Consider the following 18,924-nt stretch of genomic DNA (forward strand, 5'->3'; position numbering starts at 1 on the left):
TATCTTTTTACCAAGGATATTTATTTAATTCCTCTATTGCAATTGTAAGTGGGGTAGCACAAAAATAGTGCTAAATAAATAAATGGTACTTATAAACCTCAACGCCATCCAGCCAGCTTTTGCCTTAGAAATTCTGCTAAGATTGCTGACGTCTTGGAACCAAAAGGTAGGATGATGCAAAAGTTTCTGCAGATGATAAAAAAAGGATCACCACAGAGTTGCACTGATTCAAATAAAACATTTTTACTGCAGTTTCAAGTACAGTTCAACCTATCCAATGATAAAACTAGCTCAACTTTCAAACCCAGCTAGAAAACATGTTTTTGAACAGAGTCCTTGGATGGAAACAGCCTTTATATTGTTTGGAATTCTACTCTTAATCTTCATATAGTTCACCAATCTTTGTTTAGTGCAACAATATATTTACTTGTTTAAAAGAAAAGACTGAAGTGATACTTTAAAAAATATTTGAAGTTTTCTTAATAGCTAAAGGAACCTTAAATATACAAACACTTTATTGAATTGATATATACAAAATTTGGAACATTCATATTATTTTAAACATGACCTAATATTTAAACCAAAATTAAACAAATGCATATAATCATTATTAGAACATTCAAGCATTTTTTCTGAATTTCCAGATTATCTCTCAGATATAGGCATAAACGTTGGGAGTAGGAAGCTTTCTGGCTTTCATACAAATTTGTACAATCAAAAATTTCTTCTACAAGTATTTTATAGCTGATTAATATATTTCAAAAAACATGTATGGCATGATCCAATACTGCCTTGCTTTTAGCTCATGCCAAAAAACTCATTCACTACTGCAATGACCCATATTAAAAGATTCATCAATTCTGGATATAGATAGTCCTTGTTTAGCAACTACTTCAGATAGTGACTGTTCACAAATACAACAGTAATAAATAGTAAAAACATTTTCCAACCAATGCATGTACTTTTGCCCACATTTTTGCACTTGACCATAATATACACCAGAATGAGACTAATGCTTGTGTTGCTACAGGAGAGAACTTTATCAAAATGGCAGCAACCAGTGATGTTTGTGGTGTCTTTCAGTCATGTAGTTTGTTTAATGTTTGTATCACTTAGTAACTATTTCACTGGAATCAATTGTGACTGCTAAACAAGGACGGCATGTAGCAAGATAATATCACTGTTATCTTTTGCTATTTAAAAGTGAAAAAAACCATTACAGAATGGAATAAACACCAGAAAGAAATAAAGCTTAAGGCAGTCAAAAATCAAGGGGAAAACATCAACTGAATTCTGTGTAGGAATAGGCATCTTGCCCAGTTTATCTCTTCCAAAATAAACCAGTAACCCAAGGCTCTGAAGGATTAAAAGCTGATTTTCAAAAGGCAATCTAAATATGTATCAGTAAGAATTTAACCAAGCACAACAAAGTTTTTAAACAAATACCTCAAATTTTCACATATTTTAAAATCTGAATGCCTACAGTATTAACATTCAAAGGTACAGTTAAAAAGTTGCTTGCTTCTGATGTTTTATATGCTTGCATCAAGATGGCAAAACACCCGCCTAGAGATTAAGTGCTTTTCTCATAAAGTACATCATATAAATCAAAGATCATCAGCAAACGTTCTTTATAAATCAAAGGATATTTGTTATAATAATTTGGTTTGATTTCTGATATGTTTCTGTTTTAGCTGTTATGGATTATTTTTTTCAGAATAAGTGTTACTGATTATGTGTGACACTAAAAAATGTTTGTGATCCCAGGACAATACTGGGCACCTTAAACCAACAAACTCAACCACTAGCCTCCCTTACTGAAAGATGTCAACATTTTAAAAAAATATATTTTACTTGTAGCCCTTTTTCAAAGGAACCAATGGGGTCCAATTTCCTAGGTTCATTTTCCCCGGACAGTAAATCCCTAATATTATAGCATGTGAAGTGAATCCATATAGTGAAGAATTGCACCTAAAGCCCAGCTGGTTTCAATGTTGTTAATCTTCTGGGCCAGCTATAAGGAAAAGAAAACATGATTAAAAGTCTTGAAAACAGAGACATTTTTGTGGGCTGTTTAAAACATTGTGATCTATACAATTCAAGAAACTGCATAATAACCTTCCACATAGTACACACATACCCAATTTGTATGCTCCCTTAGTTTTACTAAGTAGCATTTGGAATCCCTGGGCTCCCTGATTTTATAATGTAGGGGGGAAAAAGGAAAGAGAATTTCTTGGCTGTAATATTTATATTTGAATAGCAATAGAACTTAGACATATACTGTTCCATAGTGCTTTACAGCACTCTCTGAGCAGTTTATAATGTCAGCATTTTGCCCCCAACATTCTAGGTCCTCATTTTACCAACCTCAGAAAGATGAAAGGCCGAGTCAACCTCGAGCCAGTAAAGATCAAACTCCTGACTGTGGGCAGAGTTAACCTGCAATACTGCATTTCAACCACTGCACCACCACAGCTCCTACAACTCTAAAATTATGCAGGTAATGCCTGATTAAATAGGAGAGTCAAAATAAATTTTGTACAATTTAAAATCAGAAAATTTATTTTGCACATTTAAGACTATTGTACACGATTCATGGTAGGACGCAATGTCTGGGGCACAGTTACTCTCTTCCTGTGTCTCTTTAAGGTCCTTTACTCTGTCTCTTCCTCAGTGTCTATTTCTGCTTTTTCAAAATCTTTCTCTTAACTCAAAGTGTCATCCCAAAATTCTAAAGAATAAATAATATTTCCAAAGTTGAAACTGTTATTATTTTTTAAACAAACTGCCTTAATTTATTTTTGATAGATGTTTGTGAAACAAAATTTTAGATTAGGATGCTGAGCTTGTCGATCAGAAGGTCGGCAGTTTGGCGGGTCGAATCCCGAGTGCCGCGTGACAAGAGTGAGCGCCTGTTACTCGTCCCAGCTTCTGCCAACCTAGCAGTTCGAAAGCACGTAAAAATGCAAGTAGAAAAATAGGGACCACTACGGTGGGAAGGTAACAGCGTTCCGTGTGCCTTTGGTGTCTAGTCATGCCGGCCACATGATTACGGAGATGTCCTCGGACAAGCGCTGGCTCTTCGGCTTTGAAACGGAGATGAGCACCGGCCCCTAGAGTTGGAAACGACTAGCACGCATGTGCGGGGGAACCTTTACCTTTACCTTTTCCTCTACTCTTTGTATACTGCTCAAAAAAAATAAAGGGAACACTTAAACAACACAATGTACTGTATTTAATAGTAGGATGTCTTATCTTGTGTTCCCTTTATTTTTTTGAGCAGTATACTTTCAATATTGATATTATAATTCTATGCCAAATATTGACGTTAAAAATTACCTTAAGAATGTGATTCTTCGGAAAGCCCAGTTCTTTCAGCAACAAACTGATGTAGGTAAGATCCATGCATAAGAAAGGATGCTTTTCTTGTTGAATCTCCATTGTTTTACACACTGGGTAATTGAAATAATCAAATAAATGTAAAAGCAGATCACTGCTAGAACTATTCCCACATAAACACTTTGCTTTGGATACTAAAGAGCCTTTGTTGGGTTGTATTTTATAAAACTTCCTTAGATCTTGAGGTAAACATATAAACAATGGTGCTAATGGCTTACCTTTCTTTGCTGCACTTTCAAACTTCCTGACTGATAGGATCCCTCCGTTTTTCTTATCTAAAGAAAGAGGGGGAAAAACAGTTCTGCAGTTCTAGAACAGAAAGAGTGCAGTATTGGCAAAACAGCTGCCACTCTAAAGGATTAATAAATGGTTAAGTAGACAGTATTGTGTGCATTTCAAGCGCAACACTTTAGGTTTAGTGTTGAATGTGTCTTATTTTCACAGTCTTTAACAGGGAAAAATATTCATAGAATTACAGAAATGAATAGATATTCAATTGGAATCTTTTTGTATTTAAGATTTCTATGTTCCGAGAGAGGTTTTTTTTACAAATTATTGCACTAAACTATAAACTAACAATGCAAATACCACATTAAAGAATTAACATAATCTTGGGAAGTTTCTGGTGAGCCATTATGGCAAACTGACATTCCTGTAGATTAGAAGAACACATTGCAGCTGAAATTGTACCAGAGCGCAGGATTTGCTGCTGAAATCTGAGATCCCGAGATTACCCATGTGTATTCTGTACAGCATTTATTTTTTTGGCAAGCAGTTGGCAGGAACTGCATTTTTGTGTTTGGCTTGTGATCAACTGGGAGTCAGGGGATTCCATCATGCTTGTAGTTGCTAATGTTGCCTATATGGACTTTATGTTTGACTGAATCTCACCTCTTAAATCATTCTGGATTTAATTTTTTTACTGTTTTTTTAAAGATTGAGAACCTATAGATTGGCAAGTTTTACTGATGCATGTCTCCTTCAATTCTTTTTTTAAAAATTTATCTGTGAGTTAAAGATTTGTACTTTGTGGAATATATAGCAAAAAAGATGATTACTGTTGGCTCTAGAAAGTTTTAAATGTATTAAAGGCTGAGATGACTTTTAGATTTTATTTAATTAATTTACAGTTGCAAGAAAAAGTATGTGAACCCTTTGGGATTATGTGGAGTTTTGCATGAATTGGCCATAAAATGTGCTCTAAACGTCATGTAAGTCACAATAGAAAAACACAGTCTGCTTAAAATAATACTACACAAACATTAGCTGTTGTCATGTTTTATTGAACATAAGATGGAAACATTCACAGTGCAGGGTGGAAAAAGTATGTGAACCCCTAGCCTAATGACTTCTCCAAGAGCTAATTGGAGCCAGGAGTGAGCCAACCTTGACTCCAATCAGTGTGATGATATTGGATGTGTTGCTGACAGCTGTCCTGCCCTTTAAAAACACACACCTGTTTTGGGTTTACTGGTCTCAAGAAGCACTGTCTGATGTGAACCATGCCTTGCAGAAAAGAGCTCTCAGAAGACCACGATCAAGAATTGTTGGCTTGCATGAAGCTGGAAAGGGTTACAAAAGTATCACCAAAAGCCTTGATGTTCATGTGTCCACGGTAAGACAGACTGTCTACAAATGGAGAAAGTTTAGCACTGTTGCTACTCTCCCTAGGCGTGGTCGTCCTGTAAAAATGACTGCAAGAGCACAGCGCATAATGCTTAATGAGATAAAGAAGAATCCTAGAGTGTCAGCTAAAGACCTACAGAAATCTCTGGCACATGCTAACATTTTTGTTGACACATCTACAATAAGGAAAACATTAAACAAGAATGGAGGACATGGGAGGACACCACGTAGGAAACCATTGCTGTCCAAAAAAAATATTGCAGCACGTTTGAAGTTTGCAAAAGAGCACCTGGATGTTCCACAGCACTACTGGCAAAATATACTGTGGACAGTTGAAACTAAAATTGAGTTGTTTGGGAAAAACACACAACACTATGTGTAGAGAAAAAAAGGCACAGCACAGCAACATCAAAACCTCATCCCCAAAGTAAAACATGGCGGAGGGAGCATCATGGTTTGGGGCTGCTTTGCTGCCTCAGGGCCTGGGCGGATTGTTGTCATTGATGGGAAAATGTATTCCAGAGTTTATCAGGACATTTTGCAGGAAAACGTACGATCATCTGTCCGCCACTGGAGCTCCGCAGAGGATGGGTGATGCAACAGGACAATGACCCAAAGCATACAAGTAATTCAACAAAACAATGGCTTCAACAGAACAGAATACGCCTTCTGGAGTGGCCCAGTCAGAGTCCTGACCTCAACCCAATTGAAATGCTGTAGCATGACCTTAAGAGAGCGATTCACACCAGACATCCCAAGAATATTGCTACACTGAAACAGTTTTGTGAAGAGGAGTGGTCCAAAATTACTCCAGATCATTGTGCAGGTCTGATCTGCAACTACAGGAAACGTTTGGTTGAGGTTATTGCTGCCAAAGGAGGGTCAACCAGTTATTAAGTCCAAAGGTTCACATACTTTTTCCACCCTGCACTGTGAATGTTTCCATCTTATGTTCAATTAAAATATGACAACAGCTAATGTTTGTGTAGTATTATTTTAAGCAGACTGTGTTTTTCTATTGTTGTGACTTACATGACGTTTAGAGCGCATTTTATGGCCAATTCATGCAAAACTCCACGTAATCCCAAAGGGTTCACATACTTTTTTATCTTGCTGTCCAAAGCGACTCTTAGCAGCTAAGAGTTTAATAAAAATAGAAATGAAAACAGTTATGAATATAAAAACAATCAACATTACGGATGATTAAAAATCACAGGCTCAAGTGGAACAGGGCTGGCAACTTCTCTGTCACTGCATCAACTTTTAAGTTAATTGAAAGGATTCTTTCTAGTGAGAATTTTTTTTGGTTACACTGTGAAATTGGTAAGATGACATTGAAAGCTTACAGAAAGAGGGCACCGGATGGCTATCTTAAAAGAAATGTTTTATCTTCTACAGAAGAATCAGGTGCTAAGAACATGACATGATTTATTTATTTATTTTAGAACATGACATGATTTATTTATTTATTTTATTAACCTTATTTGTTGTAGATTTGTAGTCCATTCCTCTAGTGCAGGGTAGGCAACCTTGGTTTTTATGACTTGTGGACTTCAATTCCCAGAATTCCTGAACCAGCCATGCTGACTCAGGAATTTTGGGAGTTGAAGTCCAAAAGTCATAAAAGAGCCAAGGTTGCCTACCCCTGCTCTAGTGCATGGGAAGAGGGGAAATCCCCTGGCATGCTGGCAGAATGGACTGTAAATCCAACATCCCCTCTGCTTGCAACTTTCTGTGCTGGTTTCTCATTGACTTTCTGTGGAAGCCAGCAGAGAAGATGGCAAATGGTGATAATTGCTAGGATCATGTGGCCGGGGGTGGGGGGAGGGGCATGATGTTTTATGAGAAGAGTTTTTAAATGACTGTCAAAGACTGCCTATATGCCATACATGGATTTCACACCAAAGACCATGCAAAATAATGTGAAAAACATGTAATTGTTTTCTTTTTCTTTCCTAAGCATTGTTTTGGACACATCTAATTGATTAATATTTTTAATCTTGTTTCTTTCTAGAATAGCTATTCCATATAGTTTTGGATAGTGTACAATGAAGATAAACATTCCCCACATCTACCTCTCAGCCTATACTTAACCAGCTTGCTACTCAATGTCAAAGGATAGCTGGTCAAACTCTTTGCTGGTCGATATATATTACGTTCATAGATTTCTTAACCTTGGCCTGAGAAAGATACACTTATTTGTCATCATTCTTGCACAATACCCTCCCAGATGGATGGACTGGAAGACTGCCCAAAGTTAAGAAAGCATTCACATTACTGACAACACTTTCAGCATGTTTCTAACAGCAAATGGCTAAAAAAAGTTTTGAAAAAGTAAAATTTTAAAATATGTCTTCTGTGTGTTATAATAGCAGTTGATACATAATGTATACTATACCTCTGTGTTGGAAGAACCAAAGTACTTTCATGGTGAAGGATTAGCCGGTGACATCACTGTTGCTTGGGGGACACCCATTTGTGGACTTTTTTCATGTCCACAATAATGAGCCCACCAAAGTGGTACCTGTATATCTACTCATGCTAGCATGGTTTCGAACTGCTAAGTTGGCAGGAGCTGGAGCACATGATAGAAACTTACCCCAGCACATAGCAGCAGTTGGGGTTTGAACACAGATTTGCAAATTGCCAATCCAGCATCCTAACCACGAGCCACTGCATTCCATATAATTTAGGATAGAGTGACTTTTCAGCTATGATATGTATTAATCTGGCATTTCAGCAAACTAATGTGGGGATCTGTCCTTGCACATTTTTCCGTCAAGAATCAATTTTTCATGTGAAAAGCCTACATGTTCTTGGGGCCTGAATGCCAGAATAAACTGACAGCAGTGTGAATAAACTTGAGTGCTAATCTCATTTGCACTGTAAAACTGGAACATAGTGCTTTCCTCTACGAGTTTATTAATTCCACAATAATCCTCTAGGAGTTTCTTCAACTTTATTTATTGATGCACTCAAGGCCTTACCAAAGGTTTATATGTAGGCAATGCCATGACATATGTGAAAGCACTACTGCCATCTATCACTGGCTTGGAAAGCTATATTTATTTGCTTGTAGTGCTGCAGGCTGATATTCTCAGTGCCACTCGGCACCATTTTTATATATTTTTAACATGACAATTGTGGGTGATTTCACAGCACCAATGATGTACTTAAAAGAAATGGATCTTCAGCTTATCTTTGGCTTTGAGAATATCAAATGTACACAAAGTTTTTAGAATCTCAGAATCTAGTTTTGCACTCAGATCCAACTTTTATCTGAAACTCAAATTCTCTTTCTCCCTTTACACCACCTTCCTTGTAAGGTACGGTGGGCAAAACTCAGCCTTTCAATGCTATAGGCTTCAACCTGTAACCATCATGTCTGGGCAGTCTTTTGGGTTCAGAAAGGTTCAGGAGTTCATGACTTCCATAGCTGCCATGGGCTTGTCCCAAGTAATGCTTGGCTTTGTGTATTCACTGGCCATCCTTTTTTTACTTTGGATCAATTATGGAATGATATGGATATGGAAAAAACTATCTGGTGTTCTGCCAGGGTGAAATCATTTCCTAATCCAGATAAAACAAACTACAGCAAACGGACTTATTACATCTTTTTTTCTACTGAAGATGTATTACAAAAGACTGTCCCAGATACATGCGGAGGGATTTAATGGATGCTTACGAATTTCCTAATAATCAGGTGGGCAGTAACATTTATTGCCTGATCAGTTTGACATGCTGCCTAGAATATTACTTTATGGTCATCAATATTTTGTAAGTAAATAAAAATTTGGGGTTAGTTAAAATTACTGATGTTTAAGCTTTGTCCAGGATGTATGAGAAGAATCTCTGATGTCAGAGAGAAGAAACAAGTTAGATTCTACTTTCTCACTTGCTTTGACTAATTAGTATTAATGCCCTGTGGAACTGTTGTTATTGCATTTGTGTGAACTAAAGCCAGCTTTGTAATATGCCAGCTTATTGCCAAATTACCTATTAGACCAGCATCTACTGCCAATTCATAATAGTAGGAAAAAGCATAGAAATCCAAGTCCTTTATTCTGGCTGTTTCGTGAATTTTCTTGTTCAGCACTTTTGATATTTCATTATGACATGATTCAAAAAGTGGCCTTCCTAAAAGAAAAAAAAAGGGGGGGGGGAAAGACTGTAATGAAATTCATATTTGTGAGACTTTTTATTTTTCAGTATGTTTAGCAAATAATTATCAATTAGCATCAAGTAAGAAATAAGCAAAGATACAGGGCATTACATAGGCAATTACAACATTGTATAAGGAACAGGAAGGAATGGAGAAATAGTATGTAATTGTTTAAGCATCCACTGATGGAAGCAGTTAGCCGCTAAAACACCTTTCCAAGAAAGGTTCTGAATTAATGGAGGCTTGTCCTTTTAATAGTAGTATACCTTCAGTATACTACGGCACATTTTATATTTTACAGTTTTTGAAATCTGTTGACTTTTGTGGCTGTTTCTGGTTCAAACTTGTCCTTTGTTAGATCAGTGCATTAGACTTTATTCTGAGCTGCCTTGAAAGATATATTTTAACTGTAATCATGAGTTGCCTAGAAGGCATAAAATGTTTCCATTATACTTCTGCACTCTTTCCTAAAAATGAAGTATTTCAGAAAAATGTTTGATTACTGGGACCATGTTTGGAAAGGAGGAAAAGATAAAAAAACCCCTCTAACTGTTCTTAATTTCAAACATCTTTAGATCAGTACAATAAAACTCTTCCCTTCTGTATCTGAATTCTACCACAAATCACTTGTGGATCAAACAATATTAAAAAGCTGATGTGCCACCTTAAGTAGGTTTATGAGTCAGCCTTCTGCTGTGATTGTTTTCAAACAACCATCCTTATTCATGTGTGACTGCAGAAATTTGGTAAAACTGGTGCATATGGGCAGAATATTGTATATGCACTCCTTTGTTTAGAGGAAGAATGTGTACAAATGTACAATTTTCATTCAAAAGACCTATTTGTACAAGTCAAAAATAAAGAAGTATATAACATATAGCACATATTGTATATAGCATGTTTATATAGGTGTTATGTACATGTACACTTTTGAAAGCAACAGGATTTCATTTTTAATGTGTGTTAGTGTGCCCACAGTAAAAAATGACAATAAAGGTTATCTTATCTTGTACCTGTTCTCTGCCCTTTAATTTTGTACATTATCTTTGCATGTTCCCATTCACCTTGATAATTAAGTGATAAGCAGGGGCTTGTTAGTTCTTCACCTTCTTTCACTGTTAGAAAAAAATATAGAGAATGAGTTTGTTTGCTTGAGATACAGCAATTATTTTGTGTAGGCAAACTGTTTTCTCCAAAGACGGCATAAAAGGTAAATTCTCCTTTGATTTCATAGACATACGTGTAGTTCTCTTGACAATACTGAGGAGATTGGTATTGCCTTCTTCCACAGTGGATTTAATTTTCCAGTCTAGATTGCAGCACATTTCCTATTGCTGACATTACCAACAGACTTCCAGATACAATTTAAAGCCTCAGGATGCTGATAGTTAAGACCAGGTCTGTTTGCAATAAGACTATCTTCATCCATGACTTGGTATTGAATCAAGCAGCACACACCTGTCATCTATTACTGAAACTTGGATGCATGACGTGACAATGTAGCCTTGTCAGAGATTTACCCTACCCAATTTCAGCCCTTCATCTACTTTGATATTAGGATGGGAGAGGAGGGATGGTTCTGATAATTAGAAATACCTTACGGGTGATCAGGGGTGCTGTTCCTAAGATATAGCTGTGTGGATGGCTCTACATTAGGCTAGGTTGTAGAAACAGGTTTGGGAAGATTGGAAGAGAACATAATGAAGCTGAAGTCAAATAAGATGAGTTATTGTTTGTGTATCACATTTTCTTTCAACACCAGCATTACCATTGGATGGGTAGGAGCTATTCCACGAAAGAGCAGGTTTGCAATCTGGGGACCCTTTTAGACTCAGGGCTCCTGCTATAACAGCAGCTAAAATGTTTGCTAAAGAGCTTTGCCCAGCTGCAACAACTGCTATTTTAGACAGGCTTCCTCTTAAAGACTATTCAGAAATTTCAACTAGTCCAGAACATGACATTTCCTTGTTTCTGGCAACGACAACATATGACACCAATTTTGTGTGCTCTGCAATGGTTACCATTAAATTTATGGATGCAATATTAAGTGCTAGTCTTTCTCCTTAAAGCCCTTTAAGGCTTGGCATCTAGGACTGCCTGCATCAGAATTAGCCCCACCTGATCTTGTAGGGAACAGCTTCTAGTTTTCCTGCACTTCTAGGTGAAGGGAACCCAGGTTAAATGGTGCTGCTTTTGTACAACAGCACTACTGTTTCAGAATTGTCTTGGCAATCAAATATATAAACTGATCTCCCAATAGTAACCAGATCTCACTTTCCTTAGATTTTTCAAGATTAGCCAAGGTTGATGTTCATAGTCTGTTTCCTGACTAGGCATAGCATTATTTTGAGTTTTATCTGTTTTAATTATCTTTAATTATGTTTTACTTGTGCATTCCTTCTAATACCTTGAAAGGAAAGAGAAAGAAACTATAGATTTTAATTCAGTAGTATATGTCACTACATATTTGGAAACGTGAACTTTTTTTAAAAAAAGAAGCAATTTAGGATTCTTGTAGATCATTCATATTAGATATAATACTTACAGGCTTGGCCTTCAACTCCTCCTAAAATTGCTAGTCGTGCCGACATTAATCCAAATCCCAAGTAACTAGACAGATTGAGAGAAGTAATTCTGATAAAGACTAGATTCTTTTTTTTTCTGAATAGTACTTATGAAGTAGAGCATATCTATCAGTGGCTGACTATAAACAACAGATACAGAATGCATTGGATTTTGCGGCCATTGAATTGTGAAAGAGTAAAAAAAAGGAAGTCACCTTATTGCAGTCTATAAGAATATACATACTGCATGTATAAGAACAGGTGGCTCAGTGGGTTAGGACGCTGAGCTTGTCGATCAGGTCGGCAGTTTGGCGGGTCGAATCCCGAGTGCCGCATAACAGAGTGAGCGCCTGTTACTCGTCCCAGTTTCTGCCAACCTAGCAGTTCGAAAGCACGTAAAAATGCAAGTAGAAAAATAGGGACCACTACGGTGGGAAGGTAACAGCGTTCCGTGCGCCTTTGGCATCTAGTCATGCCGGCCACATGACCACTGAGACGTCCTCGGACAAGCGCTGGCTCTTCGGCTTGAAATGGAGATGAGCACTGGGCCCTAGAGTCGGAAACGACTAGCACGCATGTGCAGGGGAACCTTTACCTTATGTATAAGAAAGGAGATTTTGAATATGGCAGATCTACTGTCAATTTGCACCTTTCAGTTATTCTAATACTTGTAATAATCATTTTGTTCTACATATAGTTATTTTCTTTATTATAAAATGGCCAATACTTTTATAACTAGCAACTGTATGGTCACGTGCTAAATTTGAATTGCCCATAATCTGCTGTTATTCCCCAAAAGATTGTCTTTGAAGGAAGGAAAAGGTATTGTTTTTAAAGTATGGGAAGGCTATTACAAATATTTAACACATCAATGTGATCAGTACCTGTCTCCAAATTTATATTTTGGTTTTCTAGTTCCTGGGACTCCTGGCTTATAGATAACACTCTGAAAAATCTCATCTATATGGTTGCCCAGCCAATCTAAATTGCTCACTTTTAGGGGAACAGTGTCAGAAATGTGGGCTATAAAATATCTTCTGGTTTTCTGTGTATAGGAGTCAAATAATCTCTTGGCCTGTTGCTACTCTAGAATGTGTTTGGGGTAGATTCTTAGAGCCCTGCATATATTTAGTTTGTGCCAACTCCATTCTAGACAAAAATCAGGTAGCACAATATCTTATTTCTCTATTAAATCTATAACTGACCCTGGATATAAATGGGGTTTGATCTTAACACTACCATATCTTAGATCCTGAGTAATTGAGAATATCTCTATTTCTCCCCTAACCAAGTTTAGGACTATCAAAAGGCTGTTCTCCAGAAACATAAAGAGGTGCCTAATTGTTTGCATGCAACAATGTATTAGATATTTTTATAAATAATCAATTACTAGGAACATTGAACAATCTTTAAAAAATAATTTACTGCACCATATGAAAAAGCATTCTGACAACTAACCTGTGTGAATTCAGTTTATATGTAGTATTAAACAAATTAAATGAAATGATATGTTCAGCAGTTGAGTTCTCTATAGATGCCTGTAAAGAAAGACAAAATAATTGATATTCCATAAAAAGAAAATAGAGCAATGTTGTTGGAGAGCTACTAAAAAGCTATATTTAAATGTTCTTAAAATTATGTGTTAAATCTCTACACATCATGGTCAGATAAGAACAAGTAGAAAGATCCAAGATTGGATATCACAGTACATAAACCAGAGGATGATCTTCCACTTTATATGCTACTATTTCCTGATTAAGCCAGTAAGCCTAGAATCTTACAGATACTTGTATCTATGAAAATTATGTGCCTTATGTCACTTAAGTACAGTGGCATCCTACAACTAAAAAACTGCTATGTTGCTTGTTAATTGTAAGCTATTCATATCAACTCTGTCAGGTTTATGCAAAATACAGAAAAGCAGTAAGAAATAGGAAGCCAAAAGGGAAAAGATGAATTAAAAACCAGTTAATTAAAGCTAATTAAAAAGCAAGGGGAGGGCCTTCAGGGTACTGACCAGGCCCACTGTTTTGTTTGCGCCTCTGTGAGCCCCAAGCAAAGTTGCAGTCATGTTTTTATATCTTTTATAAGACAGGCCAGGAGAGGGAGGGCCTGTCTTATCTCTGAGGGAAGAATGTTCCACAGGGCAGGGACAATGGCAGAGAAGGCACTTTTCCTGGACCTCACCAGTTGGAATTATTTAGCTGACAAGGCCCATTATACACTTTCCTTGCTTGACTGGGTGGGATGGACTGATGTGGCCCCATGCCATGTAAGGCTTTCAAGGTCATAACCAATACCTTGAATTGGACCTGGAAGCAAAATGGCACCCGATGCAGTTTGTATAGTAAAAGTATTACATGGGCTCTTCTTTATGTTTGCCCGCATGGCCACATTCTGTACTAGCTGAAGCTTCTAGATACTTTCCAAGGATATTCTGAAAAGACACTGCCTAGCAGAAATGTTGTCTGTCAGCCCTTGATGGCCAGGAGCTTCTAGAGATCAAAAGCAATGCTGCCAGAGAGGCATTAGAAATGTGCTGCCTGGCAGAATTTTTCCAGCTTTATACTTGTTGTATACTGTGAATGAATCAATGAAATGACAGGTGCTACAATTTTTTTTAGCTTCTAAGATTTGCTGGCATATTTCTAGATCTGTATCAGATCTAGAACAATGTACCAGAAAGATTATTTGGATAATATCTAAACTATATAGTTTTGGATTTTAGGCAACACTCATAGCCATTTATATAGCCAGTATTAGCCTTACACTATTCTTCTCTTCAACACTACAAGTCATATATCTAAAAGTAATAGTCGCTGACAGCCTTTCTCCTCTTGAGTAGAAAAAACCTACTACCATTAAATGTCCAGTGGAGAGTTAAAGTTTTAAATCCATGCTAAGCTAGCATGTTTTTATACCCCAAATCAAAATTGAAGCAAATCAACAGAAACAAAGAAGTGTAAAATATCTTGTGATCTCTTGAAAGAGTTGAAATAAAAGGGACTTGTATTCTTCTTACTTCCGTGCTCAGGCGAAATGTGATTTGAGTAGATCCACCACCCAAATCTAGCATTCCTACACATTTCTTCGTTGGATTATTCAAGCTATCTGAAATGCATCATTTGATAAAGCAAAGTTAATGGATTGTTTATTCAAGAAATGTAATTATTTTTACAAACAGTTCCAAGTAAAACACATGTACCTTGCCTATGTTATCATGCATATATAAATCAGGCTTCTAGTTTCAAATAACAAACAAGGAACATAAAATACATGGAAATGTTTTAATTTGTTTTTGCTGAAATATATTTAAAGTAAGCATAGGTTTTAAATTCAAACTATAACTGGAGTTTTATCTGAAGCAAATGTGTTTTATGTCCTGGGAACTGCTACACTGAATGCAATGGTACTTACATAAATGTTGTAGTTTGATATAGCAACTAACTTTAGCAAGTAGCGTTTAGCAAACTATATACTATATACTTTGAACATTTCAAGAGAACATAAATTGCATTAAATTGGGGTCCCAATGGGGATGGGCACTTTGGAGGTGGTTGATGGAGTACATAATACCCCACCCACCTCCTCCTTTTGAGCACTTTGTTCCCTCCCTCTCCCTCATTTTATTTTAACTAAATTTTAAATGTATGATCCTAATTACTGTTTCAATATTTTATAGTACATTTTAACTGAATGTTTGTAAGCCACTTAGTCTTGCCATTGACAAGATGGACGATTTATTAAACTGACAAGTTTAATAAATAATAATAATAATATAGAATATAAATGTAATACAAAATACCTGCAAACATACCTGTTAAAAAGTTGACTGTGATCCATGCCGAAATACCTGATTTTAAAAAATGCAATTAAGTACAGATTAGGTTTCAATTTTCCAGCTCCTGTGATTTATTTATCAGTAAGAGCAAATTTAATGGTCAAAATCACTCAAAACAGGATGAGTGAGAAAGTGGCACAGGAGACACATGCTTGTTACAACGATTATGATACAGGTATCTTACTAACACTAACTGAAGCTTAGGTTTCAAACTGGTTTCTACTGTATCAGAAAAAATGAGCTGGATCTTTAGAGGAAAGATATATAGAAAATGTCAGTTCAGTGTGCTGTTTGCAAGCTAAAAGATCTTAGTTAACCTGGAGCATTATATGATACATGCTTTTTGCCTTCACATACTTGCATATGGAAATGGTCATTATGAACTTATTCAAAGTATCTGCTAGAAAAGTGTTTAGCCTACAATTTATAATAAAATAAAAAAATAAATACAGTAAGAACTGAAAAACATATCTACAGAATTTTGTTTCAACTGTACTTCGTTTCAGAATATGTAAAGTCTAAAAGCCAGTAAAGGCTAAATAAAACTACAAACAATAAATTTCATTAACTAAATTCCTCGCTCACTCTGACATGAGCTTGCCCTCATTCTGTGGAAGATGGATACTTACAATTTTACCTGGAACTGAATAAACTAAACTAACTCCATTTTCTTTCTAAATGAAGAAGTCAATTATTCTCAATAAAAGAGATTAGGGCACTCCTCCAGGTGCCAGGCTGCAACTAACATTGGAACCAAGTGCTAGCCACTACTACTGCAAATGGAAGAATTCCTCAGAAGCTAGGTGAAAACTGCCATAAATGCAAACAGCAGTTTCTTGTTTATTAGTACAGTAGGACAAGCATTGGAAACCGATCAATCTGTTTCCTGAGGGATGAATTAAAATCTTGCCATTAAGGCAGGAGTCTTCAAACTTGGCCCTTTTATGACTTGTGGACAACTTCAAGAATTCCTCAGCCAGGCATGCTGGCTGAGGAATTGTGGGAGTTGAAGTCCACAAGTCATAAAAGGGCCAAGTTTGAAGGCCCTGTCCCTTAAGGGATTGAAAAAGGTGCTGAGGAAATGCAGGATTTTTTTCTCCAAAATTTTACTATTACCTCATCCTTGATAGTTTAACTTAAGACTTTGTAGAGTCTCTGGTGTTCTCTGAGCTCGGTTGTTGTCTTGCAGATGTTTCATTTCCCAAACTAGGTATCATCAAAACTGATGATGTTACCTAGTTTGGGTAATGAAACATTTGCAAGAAAACAATCGAGCTCATAGAGTACCAAGGACCCTTCATTTCAACTCTGAGCTACAAATATTGTCCTCTATCAGTTTAGATTCCATGTAGTCAACTAGATATTCTCTAATAAAATTTCAGTGAATGCATAGTACCTGACAACTGAGAATTTTGCATAGATGACAGGCTAATGTCTTTTTCTTGTGTCAGTTGCCTGCAGATATAATAATAGGAGTCATTTTGATTTCTCTATAGAAGGATAGGAAATCATAGAGTACCTTTTGGTTTCTTTATGGACTATAAAGCCACTATTTCTATGTTTCACGAATTGAGAATGACTGATTTTTTTTCTTTTAACTAAAATAAAAAAATAACATTCTACAAAATTATTTTTGAAGCAGTTTAATTCAAGAATACTCAACAGTTGTGAAACATGAAGTTCAAATGCTTTTTTTTGCTTGACATATGTGAAACAGAATTTTTACATTATGATTACAATGAAAAATAAGTGCAGAAATTCTTAACCAGACACCAAGATTTTTCTAGCAATTCTAATTTTAAGTTGATTTATGATCACCAGAAAAAAAACATTCCTCCTGGTAAAGATTTTGGGCAAAAAATGGACACTCAGCCACAGCATTCCTTTCAAGTGAGGTTTGAAATTCTTCACTATTCATTTTTTACTGATTCATTTTCAATGAACTCTAACCAGTTTCACCTAAGTTTAAAAATATTATCTCTTTTATACACACACACACACACACACACACACACACGTGTCTGTGTGTATGTATGTATGTGTGTATATACATACATACATACATATATATGGAATTTGGGAAACGGTACTTTGATTTAAAAGAACAGAAGTAGATGATCTTTATATTATCAACAAATATTTGCAAGCAGTTAAAATATTGTGGGAGAGCCAGTTTGCTTCTATTGACTAAGGCATCAGATTAAAGAAAGGAAGACCATTCTTTGTGCCACTTTAGGCACGAAGCCAGCTGGATGACTTTGGGCTAGTCAACTTTCCCTCAGGCCTAAGAAGAAGGAGGCAATGGCAAACCATTTTTGGAAAACCTTGCCAAGAAAACTGCAGGGACTTGTCCAGACAGTTCTTAAGAATTGGGCATGATTGAATGAAAGGGAAAGGGAAAAAAACATTACAGACGCATTAATCAAACAATTGTGTTAGCCCTTAGTTTGACAAAAATTCTATCTGCACAGGAAGGTTATTTTAGAAGCAAAAGCAAGAAGAGCATGAAATTATTGAAAAACAAATTCAACTACCTTCATCTGATCCATCCATTATGGAGACACAATCATTTCCTATAAAGAATGGAGACTCTTGAAAAATGTCCTTTACCTAAAATTAAAGGAAGATTGATACAAATACATTTAAAACTCAAAAAACACTGTCATTCATTCTCTGCAGTTGTATATATGGTGTCATTCTTCTTATTGAACAATTTATTGTTTTATATTTGAACTACCGGTAGAGGACAGGAAGGCCTGGAGGAACGTTGTCCATGGGGTCGCGATGGGTCGGACACGACCGCAACTAACAACAACAATTTAAACTACCTCCTCCATAATGAGTTTCCATCAGGAAGTAAAAATATTGCTGTGTCTAATCAGAGATAAACAACGGATGATAATAGAAAATATGGCATAGAGATATTACTGATTTCACTCTTTATTTTTATCAGGATTACAGACAGTCCTTGAGTTACGAAAACAATTGAGACTGGAACTCTGATTGCTAAACAAGGCAGTCAATAACTGAGTTATGCCCAATTTTATGACTGTTTTTGCCACTGTTATTAAATGAATACCTCTGTTGTTAAATGAATCTTGCAGATGTTAAGTGAATCTAGCTTCCCCCACTGACTTTGCTTTTTTGGAAACTGGCCGGGAAGGTCACAAATGGAGATCACATGACCCTGGAATGCATTGTAAATACATGCCGTTGACAAGAGCCCAAATTTGTATTACATGACTGTGGGAATGCTGCGTGGTGACAAGTGTAAGGACTGGTCATAAGTCACTTTTTTCAGCGCAACTTTGAACGGTTACTAAACAAAT

General features: G+C 36.4%; 1 protein-coding gene across 5 annotated transcripts in view; it reads right to left on the minus strand.

Moving 5' to 3' along the window:
• Nucleotides 1-222: 222 nt before the first annotated feature.
• Nucleotides 223-18,924, minus strand: part of ENTPD6 (ectonucleoside triphosphate diphosphohydrolase 6) — a 34,291-nt gene continuing 15,589 nt past the window's right edge. For all 5 annotated transcript variants that reach the window (XM_083350629.1, XM_083350631.1, XM_083350628.1 and 2 more), the window contains 10 exons: nucleotides 18,130-18,205; nucleotides 15,572-15,607; nucleotides 14,777-14,865; nucleotides 13,213-13,292; nucleotides 11,736-11,800; nucleotides 10,204-10,305; nucleotides 9,025-9,165; nucleotides 3,621-3,677; nucleotides 3,343-3,455; nucleotides 223-2,014 (listed from right to left, as the gene is read on the minus strand). In XM_083350629.1, the coding sequence (XP_083206755.1) occupies nucleotides 1,931-2,014; nucleotides 3,343-3,455; nucleotides 3,621-3,677; nucleotides 9,025-9,165; nucleotides 10,204-10,305; nucleotides 11,736-11,800; nucleotides 13,213-13,292; nucleotides 14,777-14,865; nucleotides 15,572-15,607; nucleotides 18,130-18,205 (843 nt within the window). In that variant the 3' untranslated portion in view covers nucleotides 223-1,930. The remainder of the gene's footprint in view (nucleotides 2,015-3,342; nucleotides 3,456-3,620; nucleotides 3,678-9,024; nucleotides 9,166-10,203; nucleotides 10,306-11,735; nucleotides 11,801-13,212; nucleotides 13,293-14,776; nucleotides 14,866-15,571; nucleotides 15,608-18,129; nucleotides 18,206-18,924) is intronic.

This window comes from Vipera ursinii (genome assembly GCF_947247035.1).
Source record: "Vipera ursinii genome assembly, chromosome: 1".
In the NCBI taxonomy this organism is placed as follows: Eukaryota; Metazoa; Chordata; class Lepidosauria; order Squamata; family Viperidae; genus Vipera; species Vipera ursinii.